This window comes from Nerophis lumbriciformis, linkage group LG28 (genome assembly GCF_033978685.3).
Source record: "Nerophis lumbriciformis linkage group LG28, RoL_Nlum_v2.1, whole genome shotgun sequence".
NCBI classification, from domain to species: Eukaryota; Metazoa; Chordata; class Actinopteri; order Syngnathiformes; family Syngnathidae; genus Nerophis; species Nerophis lumbriciformis.
This window is the reverse complement of record NC_084575.2, coordinates 15,880,397-15,904,747: the sequence shown is the minus strand read 5'-3', so window position 1 is coordinate 15,904,747 and position 24,351 is coordinate 15,880,397. Positions and strand designations below refer to the sequence as shown.

Genomic DNA, 24,351 nt, shown 5'->3' with positions numbered 1-24,351 from the left:
TAACAGAAATGTATTGAGTGGGTTATTATTAGTAGTGTTGCTATTGTGCGAATATGTCACGTCAGGCTTTCTCAGTCCTTTTAGGGTTTTGCAAGCTTTTTTGTAATTGTTATAAACTATAAATATGATCTATTAACATTAACTATCTATATTTGTGGATTTTTATCAATAACACTTGTGAATTTGTGATTTTTTTGGGGTAACCTCAAAAAGCACATGATTGCAACAAAAATGGAAAAACAAACACTGTATTGATGTTTTACTCGTTTTATACCACATACTTAAAAGTAGACACGAGATGGCAGTAAAGGCACATACTCAGAGCTCTTTGTCAAATCACTGTACTGTTTTAATTATAACTAATAGACTTAGACTTAGACTTCCTTTTTATTGTCATTCAAATTTGAACTTTACAGCACAGATAAGAACGAAATTTCGTTACATAAGCTCATGGTAGTGCAGGATAAAAAAGCAATAAGGTGCATATATAAATAAATAAATATATATAAATAATATATAAATATATACATAAAATAAATATATATTAATATACTGTATATAAATAAATAAATAGATTACTGTACAGATAAATAGTCATAATTAATTATAAATTAGTAATTAATTATAAATATAGAAAGGCTAAAGGCTTATTTATTGTCCGCTAACTGCTCTGTCGTCCACAAGATGCAGACATGCTCTTTGTATGTTTTACAGTTTAAAACATTCATTTATGTTCCAACACATTAATCCCCGCTGGTTAAGAGCATTTGTGAACTGTTGAGAGCAATCTAAAGCGCTAATTTTTGTTGGTAAATGAGAGACGATGAGAGATTATCAGAAGGGTGTCAAACTCATTTTAGATCGGGAGCCACATGGAGAAAAATCTACTCACAAGTGGGCCGGACTGGTAAAATCACGGCACGATAACTTAAAAATAGAACAAGCACATTCTGAAAATGTACACATAATGTTGTTGTTGTTGTTTTTTACACTTACATGTTGCGGTTAATAGTAGTCTATCTTTATTTGTTGTTATTTATACTTTCTGAATAAATTATATGATAATGTTCATCAGTCAACTCATTGGTGTTAATTTTCAATCTATCAAGATAAAACAATAATATCAAAATCAAATTACAGGATGTTATTTATGTGGTTTGCTCATTTTCCCCGACTGGTGCACTAACATGTAGTTTATTTGTTTAACATATGTAACATAATCTACAAAGATACAAATAATTGCTATTGCGACATCTAGTGGACACATTTAGAACAGCAGTTTCTTTCATTCCAAAATTTCAGCACATTTTTTATACTTAGCAAACTCATCCCGCGGGCCGGATGAAACCTGTTCGCGGCCCTGATCCGGCCCGCTTGCCATACGTTTGACACTCCTGGATTACCATCATGCTTCTTCATGTCTGTCATGTAAATGCTGCCTCTTTGTTAGGTCAGCATTGCAAATGGAAAAATATTCTTAATTGGACTTACCCTGGATACACAAAGATTAAATATATAAATACATGTAAACTAGGATGTGAGGACGCCGGTGTGTTGCTAAATGTTTATACCCCCTATTAGCCAGACGGTTTAGCGCTGTAGACAGGAATTGATTGATTGATCGACACTATTATTAGTAGATTGTACAGTACAGTACATATTCCGTACAATTGACCACTAAATGGTAACACCCGAATAATATTTTAAACTTTCTTAAGTCGGGGTCCATGTAAATCAATACATGGTAAAACTCAATCCAATCCAATCTCATCCACTTTATTTATATAGCACATTTAAACAACAAGAATGTTTCCAAAGTGCTGCACAGCCATGTTGAAAACAATATTAAAAACAATATTATGCTCCACCAATGACTGAATAAAAACAAAACTCGAAGTAGGTCTAAGATACGCGGGAGGACAACAAGGACAATTGTGCCGATTGATCAATAAAGAGTTATTATAATGTTACATGTTTCTGTTCCTGCTTCATCTACACAAAAAACAAACATACGTTTTGATTAGACAGTGGATCGCTCAGATACAAATTAAGTTGGAAAAATGATGCGAATTGGCCAAAATGTGTGGGAAATTTGCGGCCATGAGACAAATGGTGCGTAATTTGCGGGGCTTGGTTGAATGTGCGTAAATTGGTGTGAAATCCCGGTGGAACTGCTTTCTGTAGCAATTTCAAGGCTAAAGTTTGCTAGCAATAACGATAGCATTAGCAACATTTCCCCAGGTGGTTTTGTATGAATAAAGTAAAAAATATATACTGTATTAGGAACAGTTTAATTGTAATATTTAATACCCTATTAAAGTATTACAATTGTTAAATAGCTTTAAAAGTGACCTTTAATGGCATAAAATAAGATTTTAGAAATGAGCTAGCTTACCTGACACACTACCATTTTGGAGGCCAGCCATCCCCTGAGCTAGTAGTCATGTGACTTGTCACATGACAACCACTCCAAAATGTTTCGAGCAGTCACTTGGGGACTTAATGAGTTCAAGTCAATTTATCACAAAGCTAAGCGGGACCCATTTTAGGACATTTAGGACATGGCTTCTCATGGGTTGAAAACCTTAAAAGGGAACTGCCCTTTTTTTGGAATTTTGCCTGTTGTTCACAATCATTATGAGAGACGTGACAATGGATGTGATTTTTTTATGGATTCTAAATATTAAAAATATGCGATCAAAAGTCTGCTGACAATGGAGGTGATGAGAAACGCTCAATTCTGCTTATAAAGCCCTAAAAAAAACGTCCAAACACCTCCATTAGGGTTTTATATACATGATGTAAGTATATATGCTATGTAGTAACAGGCACATTTATAATAACATTTTATATTTACGTATTCGGATCATTTTAATCATGCGCAGCGCATTAATTTAAAAAACACATCACAACGTTTTGTTTTTGTTTTTCTTAGAGATGTCCGATAAATGCTTTAAAATGTAATATTGGAAATGATCGGTATCGGTTTCAAAAAGTAAAATGTATGGCTTTTTAAAACGCCGCTGTACGGAATGGTACACGGACGTAGGGAGAAGTACAGAGCGCCAATAAACCTTAAAGGCACTGCCTTTGCGTGCCGGCCCAATCACATAATATCTACGGCTTTTCACACACACAACTGAATGCATTGCATACTTGTTCAACAGCCATACAGGTCACACTGAGGGTGGCCGTATAAACAACTTTAACACTGTTACAAATATGCGCCACACTGTGAACCCACACCAAACAAGAATGACAAACACATTTCGGGAGAACATCCACACCGTAACACAACATAAACACAACAGAACAAATACCCAGAACCCCTTGCAGCACTAACTCTTCCGGGACGCTACAATATACACCCCCCGCTACCCCCTACCCCCGCCCACCTCAACCTCCTCATGCTCTCTCAGGGAGAGCATGTCCCAAATTCCAAGCTGCTGTTTTGAGGCATGTTTAAAAAAAAGAATGCACTTTGTGACTTTAATAATAAATATGGCAGTGCCATGTTGGCATTTTTTTCCCATAACTTGAGTTGATTTATTTTGGTAAACCTTGTTACATTGTTTAATGCATCCAGCGGGGAATCACAACAAAATTAGGCATAATAATGTGTCAATTCCACGACTGTATGTATCGGTATCGGTTGATATCGGAATCGGTAATTAAGAGTTGGACAATATAGGAATATCGGATAACGGCAAAAAAGCCATTATCGGACATCTCTAGTTTTTCTTCATCACTGAATATTACTCAAAGCAGACTATGAGAGCCATCCATCCATCCATCCATTTTCTACCGCTTGTCCCTTTCGGGATCGCGGGGGGTGCTGGAGCCTATCTCAGCTGCATTCAGGCAGAAGGCGGGGTACACCCTGGACAAGTCGCCACCTCATCGCAGACTATGAGAGCCAACAAACATAATGTACCCACTTACTGTACAAAGTCTGCTGTCATTAGAATGCCGACTGCTGGGATGTTCATAAATTCCCATTTAGATGAAGAGTTTCTCCCTCGTGAAGAAAGGGGATGGCGGGACCACACATTTTTTTGTGGCTTTGTCGCCAGTTCCAGGTCCTAAATGGCTGTCAAAGTGTCTCAACTTGTAGGATTATATCCTCAGCCATCTACTTTGCAGCTTAGAAGCATGATTTATGATCTACAATAAACTTCCAAGGAGCAGGGAAGCGAGGAAACAGCAGACCACTCGATGATGTAAACATAGGGACACATGGTAGTGATCACGGCGCCGCTATAAATAGTTTGTCTGCGTTAGCACTTATAATAACAATTACACTAATACTTGGTTAAAGGGGAACATTATCACCAGACCTATGTATGCGTCAATATATACCTTGATGTTGCAGAAAAAAGACCATATATTTTTTTAACCGATTTCCGAACTCTAAATGGGTGAATTTTGGCGAATTAAACGCATTTCTATTATTCGCTCTCGGAGCGATGACGTCACGTTGTGACGTCACATCGGGAAGCAATCCGCCATTTTCTCAAACACATTACAAACACCGAGTCAAATCAGCTCTGTTATTTTCCGTTTTTTCGACTGTTTTCCGTACCTTGGAGACATCATGCCTCGTCGGTGTGTTGTCGGAGGGTGTAACAACACGAACAGGGACGGATTCAAGTTGCACCAGTGGCCCAAAGATGCGAAAGTGGCAAGAAGATGGACGTTTGTTCCGCACACTTTACCGACAGAGATGGCAAGAATGTGTGGATATCCTGCGACACTCAAAGCAGATGCATTTCCAACTGGACTGGACAGATCAGCTTTCAGGGAAAGAGAGCGGATGAGAGTATGTCTACATAATATATTAATTGATGAAAACTGGGCTGTCTGCACTCTCAAAGTGCATGTTGTTGCCAAATGTATTTCATATGCTGTAAACCTACCGTAGTTCATAGTTGTTAGTTTCCTTTAATGCCAAACAAACACATACCAATCGTTGGTTAGAAGGCGATCGCTGAATTCGTCCTCGCTTTCTCCCGTGTCGCTGGCTGTCGTGTCGTTTTTGTCGGTTTCGCTTGCATACGGTTCAAACCGATATGGCTCAATAGCTTCAGTTTCTTCTTCAATTTTGTTTTCGCTACCTGCCTCCACACTACAACCATCCGTTTCAATACATGCGTAATCTGTTGAATCGCTTAAGCCGCTGAAATCCGAGTCTGAATCCGAGCTAATGTCGCTTTCCCTTGCTGTTCTATCCGCCATGTTTGTTTGTATTGGCATCACTGTGTGACGTCACAGGAAAATGGACGGGTGTATATAACGATGATTAAAATCAGGCACTTTGAAGCTTTTTTTAGGGATATTGCGTGATGGGTAAAATGTTGAAAAAAAACTTCGAAAAATAAAATAACCCACTGGGAACTGATTTTTAATGGTTTTAACCCTTCTGAAATTGTGATAATGTTCCCCTTTAATAGTCAAGTCACGAAATGTAAATGGAGTATTTTTGGCGCTTTTTCAATGGTTATTTATTGGGTTTTATGTGCGGAATAGTGGAGCTCCCATTTTTACGTTTATTTAATATTTAGAATGTTTTTGTTTTTTTAATCCATCCGTCGTCATGTCTCTCATAATGACTGTGAACGATAGGCAACATTTAAAAAAAAGTGCAGTTCCCATTTAACATACAACAATAAGTCACTTATTTCTTAATAGGTTATATCGATCAAAATCAAGTTGTGTGACGGACAAGGTAGGATGTAAGGAAGCGCTGAATAATTTGTCAGGAGTAAGTGGGACATGAATAATTAAGGTTGGGGAGACACAGAGCTGTGTTCATGCAGAGAAGAACCTACTACTTCCTGTTCATCAGCATTCACATGGAGCCACGTCAAAACGCTGTGTACACTTATCATTTTCACATGTTATGTCATAAACAAACCACGTGTGAAATCAAAAATGCGCGCACTTGCATAAACACATTAACACACACTCGTGTGCTGTGTGTGAACAGGTGAGCCTTTCCATGCCTCTCGCACACGCGGCTGCATCCGAGTGAGACTGTTCATTGTATAGAGGCCTCGGCTTGAGGCTTCTGCAAAAAGGGGTTGCCATGGCAACAGCCAGCTGTGAGAATTGTTATGTGGTCGGTGGTGTGACGCTGTCGGAGGGGAGTGTGCGGGGATTGCCCAAAGATGGACGATTACCAGTGGGAGGACCATCGTCCATAGAGGGTGGGGGGATTTGGAGGTAGATCGTGTCCTCGACAGTGTGGGTGTTTAGCACAACGTGACAGAAAAAAGACCTTCAGTGTGTGTGTGTGTGTGTGTGTGTGTGTGTGTGTGTGTGTGTGTGTGTGTGTGTGTGTGTGTGTGTGTGTGTGTGTGTGTGTGTGAACAGACTGTGAGTCATCTAGGACAACGATGGTTTCCATGGTCACATAATTGTTCACCTCTTAAGCAGAATTGTCCAAGGTCCCCCTAAAACTTTTATACGGCGACAATGACAAAACATATTAACGTGCCTGACAAGTCAGTTTGGCTCAATGTTTTAAAGCACTTAAATCTTCAACATTATTCCATCATCACCATGCAGCTCTTCTATTTCATATAGAATCTTTCAAGGCTGAATGATGATGGATCAGCGCTTTTCAAAGTAGTGAGGCACCGGCATCCCTGCAGGGCGCCTGGAGTGAGGCGCCGCGGCTTGAGAAAAAAAAAAAACTGGAATATATTTCTTTCACCTATAAGAAACAAGACCAAGCAAAATGATGGGGTATAGAGCACAGTCCAAGTAGAGCACATTTATTCTTTTAAATACTACTATATCATGTAAATATGGTAAATGGGTTATACTTGTATAGCGTTTTTTTACCTTCAAGGTAGGGCTGGGCGATATGGCCTTTTTTTAATATCGCGATATTTTAAGACCATATTGCGATACACGATATATATCTTAGCCTTGAATGAACACTTGATGCATATAATCACAGCAGTATGATGATTCTATCTGTCTACATTAAAACATTCTTCTTCATACTGCATTAACATATGCTACTTTTAAACTTTCATGCAAAGAAGGAAATCACAACTAAAAAAATCACTATTTTTTTCATACGGTGTTGATCTGGAAATGTTTGCCTCGGCATTTTGATGGTGTGGGCGTGTGGCACCGAACCGAGATGTTGACATGCGGCGTAAGCACTCTTCAGCTAGTGTGTGTGTGACAATCATTGGTACTTTAACTTTAACAGGTGACTTTTCAAATGATGCTACATATTAGCAGTAATGCTACTTTTTATAGCAACGCTTTCGCCCCACACTTGACAAATTACGGTTGTCTGTTCGACATATTCCCATTTGAAGCCAAACCACCGCCAGACGATGGACCCCCTGCTGTTTTTTGGGGGAATTAATTATTCCTTCATTTGTTACCAGATTCGCACCTTCTTTCGCTCGTATTACCGCTAGCATCACAGCTAACTTTAGCCATGCTGCTACCTCTCTGCTCCGCGAGGGCGTATACGTATGTGACGTATGACGTGACAGTATGTGACGTGTGTAAGAAGGTGCGCTTGTTGTCTGTGAGAAGGAGAGACAGGAAAGAGCGAGTAGAGCCTGTAGTTTAATGCCCGCAGCTAAAAGCAACTGCGTGAGAACGTATACTCGAATATCACGATATAGTCATTTTCTATATCGCACAGAGACAAACCCGCGATATATCACGCATATCGATATATCGCCCAGCCCTACTTCAAGGTACTCAAAGCGCTTTGACACTATTCACATTCACCCATTCACACACACATTCACACACTGATGGCGGGAGCTGCCAAGCAAGGTGCTAACCACGACCCATCAGGAGCAAGGGTGAAGTGTCTTGCTCAAGGACACAACGGACGGGACTAGGTTGGTAGAAGGTGGGGATTGAACGAGGAACCCTCAGGTTGCTGGCACGGCCACTCTCCCAACCGCGCCACGCCGTCCCCAAACGTCAAATATTTGTGATGTTACAAGCACAGCACAGTGCTTTACAACAGTGGTCCCCAACCACCGGGCCGCGGACCACCGATTGGTACCGGGCCGCACAAGAAAAAAAAATGTTTTAAATGTTTTTTGTTTTTTTTAATTTATTATTAAATCAATATAAAAAACACAATATATACATTATATATCAATAAATATGGACCAATTTTCAAGCGTTGACCTGTCCGCAGCTACAAAAAGGTTGGGGACCACTGCTTTACAACACAAAACATCACCGGGCCAAACAAGAGTTAACTGCTCAGGGGCCTTGTGGTTAGAGTGACCTAGATCGGTAGGTCGTGTGGTCAAGCCGAGTCATACCAAAGACAAAAAAATTACCTCTCAGCATCAAGGATTGGAATTGGGGGTTCTACCCCCTTGTTCCTCCCGGGGGGTGGAGCAAGGGTGTGGGTCAAATGCAGAGGGTAATTTCACCACACCTAGTGTGTGTGTGACTATCAGTGGTACTTTAACTTTATTTCAACTTTAAATCTAACGCATGCAGTAGCCTGTAATCTTGATGTGGGATCTCAGCCGAGGATGTTGTTGTGGCTTGTGCAGCCCTTTGAGACACTTGTGATTAAGGGCTATATAAATTAACTTTGATTGATTGTAATCAGGATGTGCGAACTTCTCGTACTCCTCAAAGCTCAGCGCACGAAAGGAAAAAGTCGGATGAGCTAAGCTAAGGTAACAAGGTTGATACATTTGTTAAAGCATAAGAATACAATAAACCCTCAACATATAACATTGTTCATATTTAGCAATGCGACAATGTGTGCAGGTTTTTTCCAAACCACTCGACCACGGTAGTTTAACATGAACAAAAACCACTTAAAGAAACCACTCCTGTCCATGCGTGCACTAAATAGTATAAAGTTTAAGGCATGGCTTATCAACACGGACTGTTGCCAAGATTCATGCGGATGCTGACCATGTATACGGTTATAATGACAAGGACTGGAGAGGAAAATCAATAAGTATCTCCGAAAGTGGTCGGCAATACATCCAAGCTTCACTGCAGTAGGTCGCTGTATAAGATCAGGGCAACTGTTTCAACTTCCTGTTTCATCTGTGGTAGAGGAATTCAAGGTAGCCAAGTGCAGTCGTAATGACATACAGAGACTCCCAGGATGAGCTAGTCAGACGCGCAGGCGTGACCACAAGATCAGGATGTAAGTGGGCAGCTCATACATCTGTTGTTCAAGTCTAAAACATCCCGAAGCTACGCGGCATCGTTGGAGCCCCATGCGTTGGAAGACAGGGTCTTGGAACTTCTCATGTTCAACAATGGAGGAAAGCAGGGACTAGTGACAGAAGAGCCATGATCCAGGAGGAGGTATGGGATCTGTAGGAGGTAAGACGGCGGTCAAGGGCAGTGGAGTTAAATTCACAAGGATCCTGGACCAAGTGGGACCTCCCACAGAGGAAGATCACCTGGTCCGATCGGCCTCTGGAGACGGGAGCCGTTCCGCATTTCTTTCCTGCAGTGTATGACACACTACCAACTCCAACAAACTTGCACAAGTGGGGTATGAGAGAGGACCCATTGTGCAAGCCTTGGGGCGAGAGGGGCACCATGGTACACATCTTGTCCGGATGTAAAACAACTGTCATTCAAGGAAGGTACAGATGGCGCCATGACAAGGTGCTTATGACACTAGCTAACACCTTAGAGCAGGAAAGAAGGCAGAAACGCCAACCCCTTCGGACAACAGGAATCCAGTTTGTAAGGGAGGGAGAAAAGCCACTACCAACACCAAAAGGCTCAGTGATGGGAAATTAAGGTCGATCTCGGGGAAAAGCTGCAGTTCCCCAGACTGTCCTGACAGCCCTAAGACCGGATGTGGTGCTGTGGTCGGATGAAGGAAAAAAAATAGTAATTCTAATAGAACTTACAGTTCCATGGGAAGAGGAGTGTGAACAGGCCTTTGAAAGAAAGAGTGCCAAATATCAAGACCTCTTGCACGAATGTAGGGAGAAAAATGGCAGGCGTGGCTGTTTCCGGTCGAGGTCGGCTGTAGAGGATTCCCTGCCCAGTCGGTGTGGAAGACGTTAATAACCTTTGGAGTCACAGGTAAAACAGCAGAGAGAGCATCCTACTTGTTATGGAATAGGGAGTTAAGGAGGAGGAAATAGACAGTGACTTGGCCACAACTGCCGGCCCGCCATTGGGTGTCGCGGTAAGGGTCGAAACACCCAGTGAACGATGGGTACCACCTGATGACATCAACTCCCCCTGGCAAAGGCTACATTCACTTAAGGTGAATGAAGGAGTCAAGCCCCAACATGTTATCGCCATTGTGGTCAAAAGCATTGTTCTAGCCAAGTAAAATCTAAAATGACAGATGCTTTACCAGTTGTTAATGGGTTAAACTAGAGCTAAATCATTGTTTAATACTGCATTAAATACTGTTTGACAGCATAGGTTAAGGCAGGGGTGTCCACAAACTTTTTGACTTGGGGGACGCATTGGGCTAAAAATATTTGGCTGGTGGCCGAAAACCGACTGCATGTAAAGTAGCAATATCACACATATACTAGAGTAGACTAGACTTCCTTTTTATTGTCATTCAAATTTGAACTTTACAGCACAGATAAGAACAAAATTTCGTTACATAAGCTCATGGTAGTGCAGGATAAAAAAGCAATAAGGTGCATATATAAATGAATAAATAAATAAATAAATATAAATAATATATATAATATATACATAAAATAAATAAATATATATAAATAAATAAATAAATAGATTACTGTACAGATAAATATATTGCATCACATGCATTCCACTTTTATGGATGTATGTTATATTGTCTTTTTTATTCCAGCGAGTTAATCCATTTTGGGGGGAGTTGAGGGGATGATTTAATTATGATGTGTTCAAGAGTCTTACGGCCTGAGGGAAGAAGCTGTTACAGAACCTGGAGGTTCTGCTTCGGAGGCTGCGGAACCTCTTTCTAGAGTCCAGCAGGGATGGATTTTCTCGCCGGAGTGGTGTTAAGTGCCTCAAACCTTGCAAAATAGTTGTTAAGGTCATCTAGGAGGCTGATACTGTTGTCACAGTGACAGGGGGCAGCTTTATAGTCCGTGATGACCTGTATGCCCTGCCACATTCGTCTAGTGTTTGTAGGGTTCTCAAAGAAGTCCTGCACTTTCTGACTGTGAGCACGCAAAGCTAGTAAGACAACATATTTGATGTTCAAATTGATAAACTTTTTTTTTTTTGCAAATAATCATTAACTTTAAAATTTGATGCCAGCAACACGTGACAAAGAAGTTGGGAAAGGTGGCAATAAATACTGATAAAGTTGAGGAATTCTCATCAAACACTTATTTGGAACATCCCACAGGTGAACAGGCAAATTGAGAACAGGTGGGTGCCATGATTGGGTATAAAAGTAGATTCCATGAAATGCTCAGTCATTCACAAACAAGGATGGGGCGAGGGTCACCACTTTGTCAACAAATGCGTGAGCAAATTGTTGAACAGTTTAAGAAAAACCTTTCTCAAACAGCTATTGCAAGGAATTTAGGGATTTCACCATCTATGGTCCGTAATATCATCAAAGGGTTCAGAGAATCTGGAGAAATCACTGCACGTAAGCAGCTAAGCCCGTGACCTTCGATCCCTCAGGCTGTACTGCATCAACAAGCGACATCAGTGTGTAAAGGATATCACCACATGGGCTCAGGAACACTTCAGAAACCCACTGTCAGTAACTACAGTTGGTCACTACATCTGTAAGTGCAGGTTAAAACTCTCCTATGCAAGGCGAAAACCGTTTATCAACAACACCCAGAAACGCCGTCGGCTTTGCTGGGCCTGAGCTCATCTAAGATGGACTGATACAAAGTGGAAAAGTGTTCTGTGGTCTGACGAGTCCACATTTCAAATTGTTTTTCGAAACTGGACATCGTGTCCTCCAGACCAAAGAGAAAAAGAACCACCCGGATTGTTATAGGCGCAAAGTTGAAAAGCCAGCATCTGTGATGGTATGGGGGTGTATTAGTGCCCAAGACATGGGTAACTTACACATCTGTGAAGGCACCATTAATGCTGAAAGGTACATACAGGTTTTGGAGCAACATATGTTGCCATCCAAGCAACGTTACCATGGACGCCCCTGCTTATTTCAGCAGGACAATGCCAAGCCACGTGTTACATCAACGTGGCTTCATAGTAAAACAGTGCGGGTACTAGACTGGCCTGCCTGTAGTCCAGACCTGTCTCACATTGAAAATGTGTGGCTCATTATGAAGCCTAAAATACCACAACGGAGACCCTCGGACTGTTGAACAACTTAAGCTGTACATCAAGCAAGAATGGGAAAGAATTCCACCTGAGAAGCTTAAAAAATGTGTCTCCTCAGTTCCCAAACGTTTACTGAGTGTTGTTAAAAGGAAAGGTGATGTAACACAGTGGTGAACATGCCCTTTCCCAACTACTTTGGCACATGTTGCAGCCATGAAATTCTAAGTTAATTAATTATTAATTATTATTATTATTTGCAAAAAAAAATAAAGTTTATGAGTTTGAACATCAAATACTGTATCTTGTCTTTGTAGTGCATTCAATTGAATATGGGTTGAAAAAGATTTACAAATCATTGTATTCTGTTTATATTTACATCTAACACGATTTCCCAACTCATATGGAAACGGGGTTTGTACAAAACGTTACGGTGAATGTAGATTATTTTTGAGTCGTTGTGCTTATATGTAGTTTGCCAAGTGTAAGTTGTCCTTTATAATTGGCTATGCCTAACTTTCAAAATTGGAAGTGCCAGAACACCTTATACACCTTATAATGAATTATTCCTCTTTCACAAGCGTTTTTTTCAACAAGCATCTTTTAAGAAAACGCTTTTTTTTTTTTGTCATCATGTAGTCCAGCTAACCGCTACATTACATTACTGAATCACTAGGTACGCCATCTGTACTGTGTTTGTTGATGATTTGCTTTGTTTGGTTTTAGCTGCATGCACCAGCAGCCAGGAATGGACCATCACTCAAACTGTACAAGAACTTCACCTGGTAAGATGATCTCCTCACAATTAATAAATGCACCAACGGATGATGTTTTGCCACCATCCTAAATTGTATGTGTGTGTGTGTGTTTGTGTGTCAGGCTGTGTTGGGAGGTCTATGCAGTGGGAAGTCTGCTCTGGTCCACAGACACTTGACAGGAAGTTATCTGGCACTGGAGAATGCTGAGGGTGGGTTTCAGATCTCCTATTTAACACATGTTTTTGCAATTGTCCATAACATTAGATACACCTGCCAAATCTAATTAGATCCAATGTAAAAAAAAAATTAAAAAATTGCTTTTGACAAAGATATTGTTGACATTGTGGAAGTGTACTTAAAGTAGTGTCACTTTTCCTCCAATAAAATTCCATTTAGTGCTATCCTGCTAGTGCAACAGAGTATTGATATATAGTAGGTGTCGGCAACCTAAAATGTTGAAAGAGCCATATTGGACCAAAAATACAAAAAATTAATCTGTCTGGAGCCGCAAAAAATTAAAAATATATAAGTGTTATAATGAAGGCAACAAATGACGTAAGTGTCTATATTAGCTATAGTAGCCTACTATCAAAATTACTATGTGTCGCAGGCTGAAGCAAATCTTCCTTGACAGAAATGTTGAAATGTAATATTCATTCTACACTTTTTTTTTTTTTTAATTGATAAACATTAGTAAATCAGAGGGTATTCAGAAGGTGAGATAACTACTGGAAATTAATAGCTTTTAATGGCCAAAGGTATAGATGTATGTGTCCAAGTTAAAAGAAATGGCAGGCTGTCTTCTTCTAATGGATTTATTACAGTCTTTGGCAGGCTAGGTTTGATTGATTGATTGAGACTTTTATTAGTAGGTTGCACAGTGAAGTACATATTCCGTACAATTGACCACTAAATGGTAACACCCGAATAAGTTTTTCAACTTGTTTAAGTCGGGGTCCACTTAAATTGATTCATGATACAGATATATACTATCAGATATATACTATCATCATAATACAGTCATCACACAAGATAATCACATTGAATTATTTACATTATTTACAATTCGGGGTGTGGAGGGGGGCGGGGGGGGGGGGGGGGGGTAGGTTTGGTTGTTATCATCAGTCATCAACAATTGAGAACAGAGAAATGGATATTGGAACAGTGTAGGTCTGACTAGGTAGGATATGAGAGAGAGAGAGAGAGAGAGAGAGATCAGAAGGCATAAGAAAAAGTATCTGCATTTGATTGTTTACATTTGATTATTAACAATTCGGGGAGGGTGTTAGTTTAGGGTTGTAGCTGCCTGGAGGTGTACTTTTATTGCGGTTTTGAAGGAGGATAGAGATGCACTTTCTTTTATACCTGTTGGGAGCGCATTCCACATTGATGTGGCATAGAAAGAGAATGAGTTAAGACCTTTGTTAGTTCGGAATCTGGGTTTAACGTGGTTAGTAGAGCTCCCCTTGGTGTTGTGGTTATGGCGGTCATTTACGTTAAGGAAGTAGTTTGACATGTACTTTGGTATCAGGGAGGTGTAGCGGATTTTATAGACTAGGCTCAGTGCAAGTTGTTTTACTCTGGTAATGGTAATGTTTGCTGTGATCTGGAACAACATGGCACACAAACAATCTGAAATGCAGCCAATATTACATACCAATAATGTGTCATGGGCAGTGTTGGGACTAACGCGTTACAAAGTAACGCGTTACTGTAACGCCGTTAGTTTCGGCGGTAACTAGTAATCTAACGCGTTATTTTTTTTTATTCAGTAACTCAGTTACCGTTACTACATGATGCGTTACTGCATTATTTTACGTTACTTTTTATGTAGTATAAAGTGTGTTTTATCGGAGCTGTGTCATCGTTCTGATTCTTCTTGTGTCACAAGCCGGAGAAGAGAGAGAGACACGCGCTCTGTGTGTGAGTGTGGGTGTGGGTGTTAGTGTGAGGAGGGAGGGAGGGGCGTGTCTGATCATGGCGGAGCCAGAAGTCGAGTTTGCTAACATGGAGATATTTTCACTACTTTTCTTTTCAGAATCAGAATCAGAATCAGAATCAGCTTTATTGTCATTACGCAAGGTAACGAGATTGAGGCCATTCCATACAGTGCGATGTGTGCATGCTAGAAAAACAATGTGCAAATATATAAAAATATAAAAAATGTAGAAGTGCAATGAATATGGTGTGAAATGAATATATACATGAAAAAACAAAACAAAAACAGGGTGGTTGGTGGAATGGGTTATTGCACCGAAGAGAAGGCAGTTACGAGGGACAATGGGGCAGTCCGTTCAGGATGGTTATGGCCCTGGGGAAGAAGCTGTTCTTTAGCCTGTTTGTTTTGGTTTTAATGCACCTGTAGCGCTTCCCAGAGGGCAGCAGGTGGAACAGGTCAGAGCCAGGGTGGGTGCTGTCCTTGATGATGGCACTGGCTCTGTTGAGGCAGCGGGAGGTGTAGATGTCTGTCAGAGAGGGGAGAGGGCGGCCGATGATCTTCTGAGCCGTCTTGACCACTCTTTGCAGCCTCTCCCTGTCTGCTGCAGTGCAGCTGCCATACCATACCGTAATACAGTAGGTCAGCAGGCTCTCGATGGACGAGCGGTAGAAGGTCAGCAGCAGGTCAGGCCTCAGGTTGTACTTGCTGAGGACTCTAAGGAAGTGTAGCCGCTGCTGAGCCTTCTTGATGATTGATGTGGTGTTGACTGTCCAGGAGAAGTCATTAGAGATGTGGACTCCAAGGTACCTGAAGGTGTGGACCCTCTCTACACGCTCGCCGTTGATGTAGAGGGGGGCAGGGTCGGTGCTGCTCCTCCTGAAGTCGACGATGATCTCTCTGGTCTTGCTGGTGTTGAGAGCGAGGTTGTTCTCCGAAGACCAGGCCGTCAGCTTCAGGACCTCCTCTCTGTAGGCAGCCTCGTCACCCCTGGAGATGAGCCCGACCACTGTGGTATCGTCAGCGAACTTGACGGTAAGGTTGTCACTGTGGGCCGGACTGCAGTCATGGGTGTAAAGGCAGTAGAGGAGGGGGCTCAGCACACAGCCCTGTGGGGAGCCGATGCTCAGCGTGCGGGAGGATGAGAGGTGCGGGCCAAGTCTCACATTCTGGGGTCGGTCCGTTAGGAAGTCCCTTATCCAGGCGTTTGTGAGAGGGGGGAGGCCAAGAGTGTCCAGTTTATTGCAGAGTCTGTCCGGGATTATTGTATTGAAGGCAGAGCTATAGTCCACAGAGAGCATCCGGACGTAGCTCTGCTGCTGCTCCAGGTGGTTCAGAGCAGAGTGGAGAGCAACAGCGATGGCGTCCTCTGTGGACCTGTTCGCCCGGTATGCGAACTGGTGGGGGTCGAAGTCTGGAGGGATATGGTCCTTGATGTGCTGGAGAACAAGTCGCTCGAAGCACTTCATGATTACCGGAGTGAGGGCCACTGGTCGGTAATCATTCAGGCTGGTGATGGGAGACTTCTTCGGCACCGGGATTATTGTAGATGACTTCAGGCAGGATGGGATGACTGCTTGAGCCAGGGAGAGGTTGAAGATCCTGGTGAGGGGGGGGAGCGAGCTGGTGGGCGCACGTCCTGAGCACCTTTCCAGGTACTCCGTCTGGTCCGGTAGCCTTCCTGGGGTTCACAGCCAGGAGCACTCGTCTGACACTGTGCTCCTGTACAGTGAGTGGAGTGGCGCCGGAGCCCGGTGGGGGCGGGGGCAGGGCTGGAGCAGATGAGTGTCGCTGGGGGGTTTCGAAACGGGCAAAGAAACAGTTAAGCTCCTCTGCCAGTGTCGCACTCTGATCCGCAGTTGTCATATTGCAGCCTCTGAAGTTCGTGATGTCATGTATGCCCCGACACACCTCCCGTGAGTTTTTGCTGGACAGATGGGACTCTATGCACCTCCTGTGGTCCGCCTTTGCTTTTTTAATCCCTCTCTTCAGGTCGGCTCTAGCAACACTGTACAGTGCCCTGTCCCCTGACCTGAAGGCTGCGTCGCGGGCCCTGAGGAGTGTGCGGACCTGGCTGGTCATCCAGGGTTTCTTGTTGGGGTAAACCCGGATGGTTTTTTCCACAGTCACATTCCCGATGCAGAACTTTATGTAGTCCAGCACCGTTCCTGTGGCTGTCTCCAGCTCCTGTTGTTGGAAGAGGTCCCAGTCTGTGTGTTGGAAGCAGTCCTGAAGTTTGGGGAGTGCATCGTCAGGCCAGGTCATAACAGTCTTTGTGATAGGCCTGGCCTGGCGTCTGATGGGGGTGTAGGTAGGAGAGAGCAGGAGGGAAAGATGGTCTGACTGTCCAAGCTGGGGGAGGGGTGTAGCTCTGTACGCGTGCTTTATGTTGGTATACACGTGGTCCAGGGTGTTCTTGCCCCTTGTAGAACACTTCACGTGCTGGTAGAACTTAGGGAGTACAGTCTTCAGATTGGCCTTATTAAAATCCCCTGCTATGATATGAACACCGTCGGGGTGGGCCCGCTGCTGTTCGTTGACGATGTTCAGCAGAAGAGAGAGCGCTGTGTTTACTTTGGCGTCCGGTGGAATATACACAGCCGTGATGATAACAACAGACAGCTCTCTCGGGAGAAAAAAAGGCCGACATCTAACAGACATGTACTCCACGTCCGGGCAACAGTGCTGTTCAGTGATTGTCCCGTTGTTGCACCAGTTCTCATGCACGTAGATACAGAGCCCCCCTCCTCTGCTCTTACCGGAGTCCTTAGTTCTGTCCCGGCGGAGCAGAGTGCGTACGGCTAGCTGCATGCTAGCATCGGGTATTTCCGGGTGAAGCCAGGTTTCGGTGATAATCATAGTACAACAGTCCCGAACATAGCGGTTTCCAGCAAGTTGTAACTCCAGGTCGTCCATCTTCTGTACAAGGGATCTGGCATTAGAGAGGAACAGGCTCGGTAGAGGTGGCTTGTGGGGTTGTTTCCTAAGCCTGAGCAAGACGCCGGACCTGCGGCCACGCTTCTGCTTCCTCTCCCTCCTCCGTCTGCGCCGTCTCCCAGACCCGATAACAAACCACGGAGAGCCCTGTACTCTCGCTATGTCATCTGGGATGTTGTGCTCGTGGTGAAAGTCGCTCGAAACAGATATCTGGTGCGAGTTACCGATATCCAAGAGTGACTGGTGGGTGTACCGGGTGTTTGCAGTACAGGTGGTGCACAAAAGGGAAAAAAAACATGAAGAAAAGAAGGAAGAAAGAGCACTGAAATGAAGAGTCGTAAGCCGCTGCGTCTGTGCGCGCCGCCATCTTGGGGGGAAAAAAAAAAAAAAAAAAAAAAAAAAAAAAAAAGCACAAAGAAAATAACATTTTAGTTAAATGTAAATTGTGCTTTGGATCAAAGATGCCATCTACTGCCCAAAACAGCAATTCAAATCTGCTGAAACAAGCTACATAGCAACATGCTTCGACGAAGCTAGTAAAGAGAGACAGAGACTCTGATGCCACTTTACCTGCAGCACCACCCTTTCAGGATTAACTCTGCCTCTGCTCATCATTCACCGCTGAAGGTACACACACTCTGTCAATCAATGTTCCCTCTAATTTTTCATGTGTGTGAGCAAACGCAAAAACTCCCTGAGCATTGAGTGGAGCCCATGTGAGCAACATCACATGTGCACACTGTGGCAACACCAGCAGCACACCTGTCCCAAACATGACTAAATAACAAGTTAAATCTCCATCCATCCATCCATTTTCTACCGCTTGTCCCTTTCGGGGTCGCTGGAGCCTATCTCAGCTGCATTCGGGCGGAAGGCTGGGTACACCCTGGACAAGTCCCCACCCATCGCAGGGCCAACACAGATAGACAGACAACATTCTCTTATTATTATAATCAAATGACAGCAGTCATTTCCATTTCTAATATAAGTGTTTAGGCCCACTTACAATGACAATAACAACAAATATTGTTTTTCATGAACTGTGTACTTGTATTATTTGTCTGGGTGGAGGTCCTGCTTTGGAAATAGTTTGTACCCCTTTCAGACATTGCATTTAGTTCCCATTAAAACATTCACATGTTGCACAATGAGATGTAAGCAGGGGATCATGTGTACATTCCTGCAACTTCCTGTTTGTAAAAAATATATTTTTATTAGTATGTATTTAATATATTAACAGCATTTAATGATTAATATTTATAAATTAAGATTCCTAATAAATGACACTAGAATAGGCACACATTTGATTGGTAAATCATAGAGTAACGACCTGGAATGACACTTTATGTGTGGTGTTGGAGTTGTCCGACTTTTTGTGTGGCTGTAAACGCATCACTGGTTAAGTGCCATATGTGCATGTGTTGGCGCAAGTGAGAAAGAGCGAGCGGCTGCTGCTGATATAACAGTGATGTGTTTATGGCCGACAATAAAGAGTTTTGCTCAGTAAAGTGATGGATGTAATTCATGTCCTCAAAGCGTCTCGACAGACGTATTATTATATTTGAACAATAATGACGAAAATGGTTTTCTCTGTCGTGTCCGTGTCGTGTCAAAAATTGTTATGCGCTTATTTTTTTATTTGATTTTGTGCGTGGCATAGATTTGTCGTGCGCAGAGGACGCTTGAGCAGTGCGCAATTGCACAGGCGCGCTCCTTAGAGGGAACGTTGCTGTCAATTCTCTTATATACGCTTTCATTTTAGACTTCTAGAGTGTTTGATTATCACATCACTCTAAATGTATAGACTATAAAGTTCACAAACATAAAGAGGGATGCTAGTGGGCCAGGCCAATCTTTCCTTATCTCTAAACTAAAACTGGGGAAATGTGTCGAGTGTTCTGGGCTTCAGACATGATTTTGTGTCAGAATTTCTTGAGGAAAAAATGCCTGGTTAGGCTTTGTGTATGTAGTGTGTGCCTTTCTTGGTTCATCTATGCTGTTATTATGCTGTTTGTTACTTATGTACGTTATGTTGCAGCTATTTAAAATAGTTTTGTCAATTTGTTCTGGCCAGAAACAAATTGGCCTTTGTAACATATCTTTGTCTTTGTGTGTTGTATGTCGACCACATTGCTTAGCAGAGTTCAGTGATACAAATGTATGTCAAGTTGATCAACACATTGTATTATTCTCCAGTGCAATAACAGTACTGAAATAAAGGCTAAAAGGGCATTAATTGGAGCTTTAAAAAAAAGAAGAAAAAAAGAAGTAACTAAATAGTTACTTTTCACAGTAACGCATTACTTTTTGGTGTAAGTAACTGAGTTAGTAACTGAGTTACTTTTGAAATGAAGTAACTAGTAACTATAACTAGTTACTGTTTTTCAGTAACACTGGTCATGGGACATGCAAAACAAAATTATATACAGAGGATAAAAGTAAAGGATATTAAATGAGCTCAAATATACCTACAAATGAGGCTATTTAGGCTAGCCTAAATAGCATGTTAGCATTGATTAGCTTGCAGTCATGCACTGGCCAAATATGCCTGATTAGCACTCCAAAAAGTCAATAACATCAATAAAGCTCATCTTTGTGCATTCACGCACAGCATGAAACTTTTGGTGGACAAAATGAGACAAAGAAGGAGTGAAAGATTTTACATGTAAACAAACTGTTGCGTCACAGTCCACACTATGGTGAGTTCAAGAACCGCCGAAATTACTAGGACAAAACGATGTTCACCAAATAATCAGTGAAGCATACACACAAAAATATTAAACAGTGGGCTTTCTAACAATTGGGAAGGTTTGTGTCATGTTTACTACTAAATACTAAAACAACAAAAATATTTTTCCCCCATCTGTTTCTATTTTCAATCCTTTTTAAAAAATGCTTCAGGGAGCCACTAGGACGGCACTAAAGAGCTGCATGCGGCTCAAGAGCCACGGGTTGCTGACCCCCGGTATATAGTATCCATCTTAGTTTTACTACCTTTACCTTTATTACCTATTATTCATTATGTTAGGTAAAACATAGTGTTACCAACTGGTTGGGAATCTACTTGCAGTACTGGGGTCCCGGCGGTAGGAGCACGCTTGAACATAATTAAATAGTCTAATAAAAGGGCTACTCGTTAATATATAGTATTTAAAGACACATTTTTGTGTTTTTGTTCATTATTAATATTAACATTCAATCTTTTTTCTCATTACATGATGTCTTTAGCTCTATTGGTCCATTTTTAATGGGGTTTTTTTCGCCCGGATGTCATCCACTGGACATCCTCGCTTGACCATATCATACATTTGATTTATTGTAGTGTGAAACATGTACATAAAATCAGGGGTTCTTAACCTTTTTGACTTTGGGGCCCAACTTTTCCACGACACAGGTGCCCAAATATTAACACAGACTAAGTAATCTTACGCTTGATTTTAACCATATTTAATAGTGATATCTAACTTAGTTACAGTTTGAAACTTTGTCAAATGATATGAAACCATGTGTTAAACACAAACATATTATTTATTTAACACATAAACCTTAGGCTTAGGTCAGACTGACTGGAAAAGTAAGTACCAACGAAATATACTGCATAAGAAGTGACTTGTAAATAACTGAGGAAAAATACATTTACATATAATTATGTTATGCTAAAATATGCAAACTAAATTAATAATAAATACGTTTCTTAACTAGACCGTCAAAAAGTGCAAATGAAAATACAGCTTCACCAATTTAGTCATCATTTTTGTGCCTAAAAAATTTCTCTATGACTTTAGCTCCAGACTTCTTCTGTTTGTTTGAGAGTGTCATTACTGCTACAAGTGGTGGAAAAGTGTATTTGAACAGAATAGAATAGATCTTTATTGTCATTGCACATTGTACAACGAAATTGAAAGCAACCCCATTAGTGCAAATTTATAGATGAAATATACAAATATCAGAACATTGGTACTAAGATAAAAAAATAAAAAACATAAATACCAAGTACACAGCTCACTTGCACAGTCATTATTTTTTATGCCTTGATTGTGTTCAGCAACACTATTGCTCTCGGGTAGAACGTTTGTTAATACAACTAAGTACAGCTGCGGCCCATACAGACCATAGATGAGAAACAGATCTTTCTTTGGCGTCCCTCTGGGAGGTGCTTGTGGCCCAACTGTTAGAGTGTCCGCCCTGAGATCGGTAGGTTGTGAGTTCAAACCCCGGCCGAGTCAAACCGAAGACTATAAAAATGGGACCCATTACCTCCCTGCTTGGCATTCAGCATCACGTGTTGAAATTGGGGGTTAAATCACCAAAATGATTCCCGGACACGGATGCAGCTGCTGCTCACTGCTCCCCTCACCCCTGAGGGAATATCAAGGGTGATGGGTCAAGTGCAGAGAATAATTTCGCCACACCTAGTGTGTGTGTGACAATCATTGGTACTTTAACTTTAACACTATGGTTATGAAACACTGTATTATATGATGAAATAAGAAAAATGTAGTGTTATTTAGTGTGACGAATGTACTCAACCGAAAGTGTACTTCGATGCGCAATTGCATTTCCGCATTCTTTGGATTGCAGAGGTAGGGGCTGCATGAATTCCAATGTAGAGCATGTCTCGCCGCTGTTGCATACTTGCCAACCTTGAGACCTCCGATTTCGGGAGGTGGGGGCGTGGTCGGGGGTGGGGCTGGGCGTGGTTGGGGGCGTGGTTAAGAGAGGAGGAGTATATTGACAGCTAGAATTCACCAAGTCAAGTATTTCATACATATATATATATATATATATATATATATATATATCTATCTCTACATCCTGAAAATATGCAAACAAAACTGTGTTTAGATAATTGATACTTCAAACTTGCATAAATAAATATTAAGGAATATAACATAACTTGGCTTCTGAGAGTTTCAAAATGTAATGAATAAAATGCTAAAGTTATTGATAAACAAGCAATTATTTTAATAATTAAATATGGTCATTTTAAATGAATTATTATGATAATTTAAAATCAATTATTTCAAATATGTTTGTTTTAATGTATAATTCTATGGCTGGATGTAATAAGGAGTCACATAAAATACAAATAAAAATACAATTTTGATGTTTTTAGCAAAATATAGTAAAAATGTATTTAGTTGTTTTTTTTATTTTTATTAATAAATATATTTATTTTTAGGTAAAATAAACATAATAATACAATTTATCTCTAGTCTGGATGATTTAGTTCTTGTCACCCTGTTGTCCTCCCGTCATGAAAAAAGGCTGTCCTCACTCAGGTCTGCATGGAGCTGGAGGGGGCGTGGCTTCCAGCTCCGGCTGAAAATCGGGAGATTTTTGGGAGAATATTTGTCCCGGGAGGTTTTCGGGAGAGGCGCTGAATTTCGGGAGTCTCCCGGAAAATTCGGGAGGGTTGGCAAGTATGCGCTGTTGGCACTCGACAAAGGTGTCAAACTCTATGTAGCCCGATGGCTTGCCATTGGTCCTGCTAGTAGTACTCCAAAGGGGCAAGCAAAACAGCATGCATTGCAGGAATCAGCTGTTGCTGTTTAACAACAGCAGTGCTGTCTTTAAGGCATGCTGAGGACTGCACGGAAGTAAAACGAAACAACAGGCTACAACAATCCCGGGACAAGTTTAATGAAGCCGGCCGGCGAGGTGGTCAATGTGGTCATGGAGTTCTGTGCACATTCACAATGGTCTTTGGCTTAAAGATCACCCTCACCCTCACCCAAACTCGTGATTGTGAATAAAACTTGAAGAATTGCGCAGTCTTACTACTCTCAAAATGTTCATGGTACGCTGCTCACTTATCGGACGGAAGTTTCCAATTGAGACACAGCACTACTTTTTCTAGAAGTCTTCTCATCATTCTTATTCCCCCAGGGCACCAGTACATTAAAGATGTCCTTGTTGACGGACAGAGCCACCTGTTGATCATCAGAGAAGAGACAGAACTCCCGGGAGCCCAGGTGATTGGGGATCTTAGATCAAATTAGATAGCTTTATTGAACCCTGGGGGAGTGGAGGAGAGTGTTTCCATCAAGGAAATTACAGCGACAACTCATTCAATTTTGTACAGACTCCTTTGTATTCTTATGTTCCTTGTCTGACGTTCTCTTCAGTTTGCCAGTTGGCTCGACGCTGTCATCCTGGTCTTCAGTTTGGAAAACGAGGCCAGCTTCCAGGAAGTGTACAAGATCTACCACCAGCTCGCTCTCCACCGGCCAGTCGCTGAGATACCTTTCGTAGTGGTCGGCACGCAGGGTGAGACACTCGCACAGTTTTCCAAAGAATTTACTGAAACCCATGAACGCCAAGACTGTTGCCAGTGATGGGACTTTCAACGCTACTATTAAACTATTGAACCGTCTCTGCGCTTTCTAGTGATACGCAGGTCTTTACGGTAGTCATAGGGACGACGAGGCTTTCATGCAAGGCAGAGTGGGCGTTTGTTTACAAAGGAGC

General features: G+C 41.8%; 1 protein-coding gene across 2 annotated transcripts in view; it reads left to right on the top strand.

Annotated features, from left to right (window-relative positions):
- Positions 1-24,351, top strand: part of LOC133570901 (arf-GAP with GTPase, ANK repeat and PH domain-containing protein 1-like) — an 88,485-nt gene that overhangs the window by 9,540 nt on the left and 54,594 nt on the right. For both annotated transcript variants that reach the window (XM_061923718.1, XM_061923717.1), the window contains exons 3-6: positions 12,976-13,034; positions 13,129-13,216; positions 23,770-23,855; positions 24,009-24,150. In XM_061923718.1, the coding sequence (XP_061779702.1) occupies positions 12,976-13,034; positions 13,129-13,216; positions 23,770-23,855; positions 24,009-24,150 (375 nt within the window). The remainder of the gene's footprint in view (positions 1-12,975; positions 13,035-13,128; positions 13,217-23,769; positions 23,856-24,008; positions 24,151-24,351) is intronic.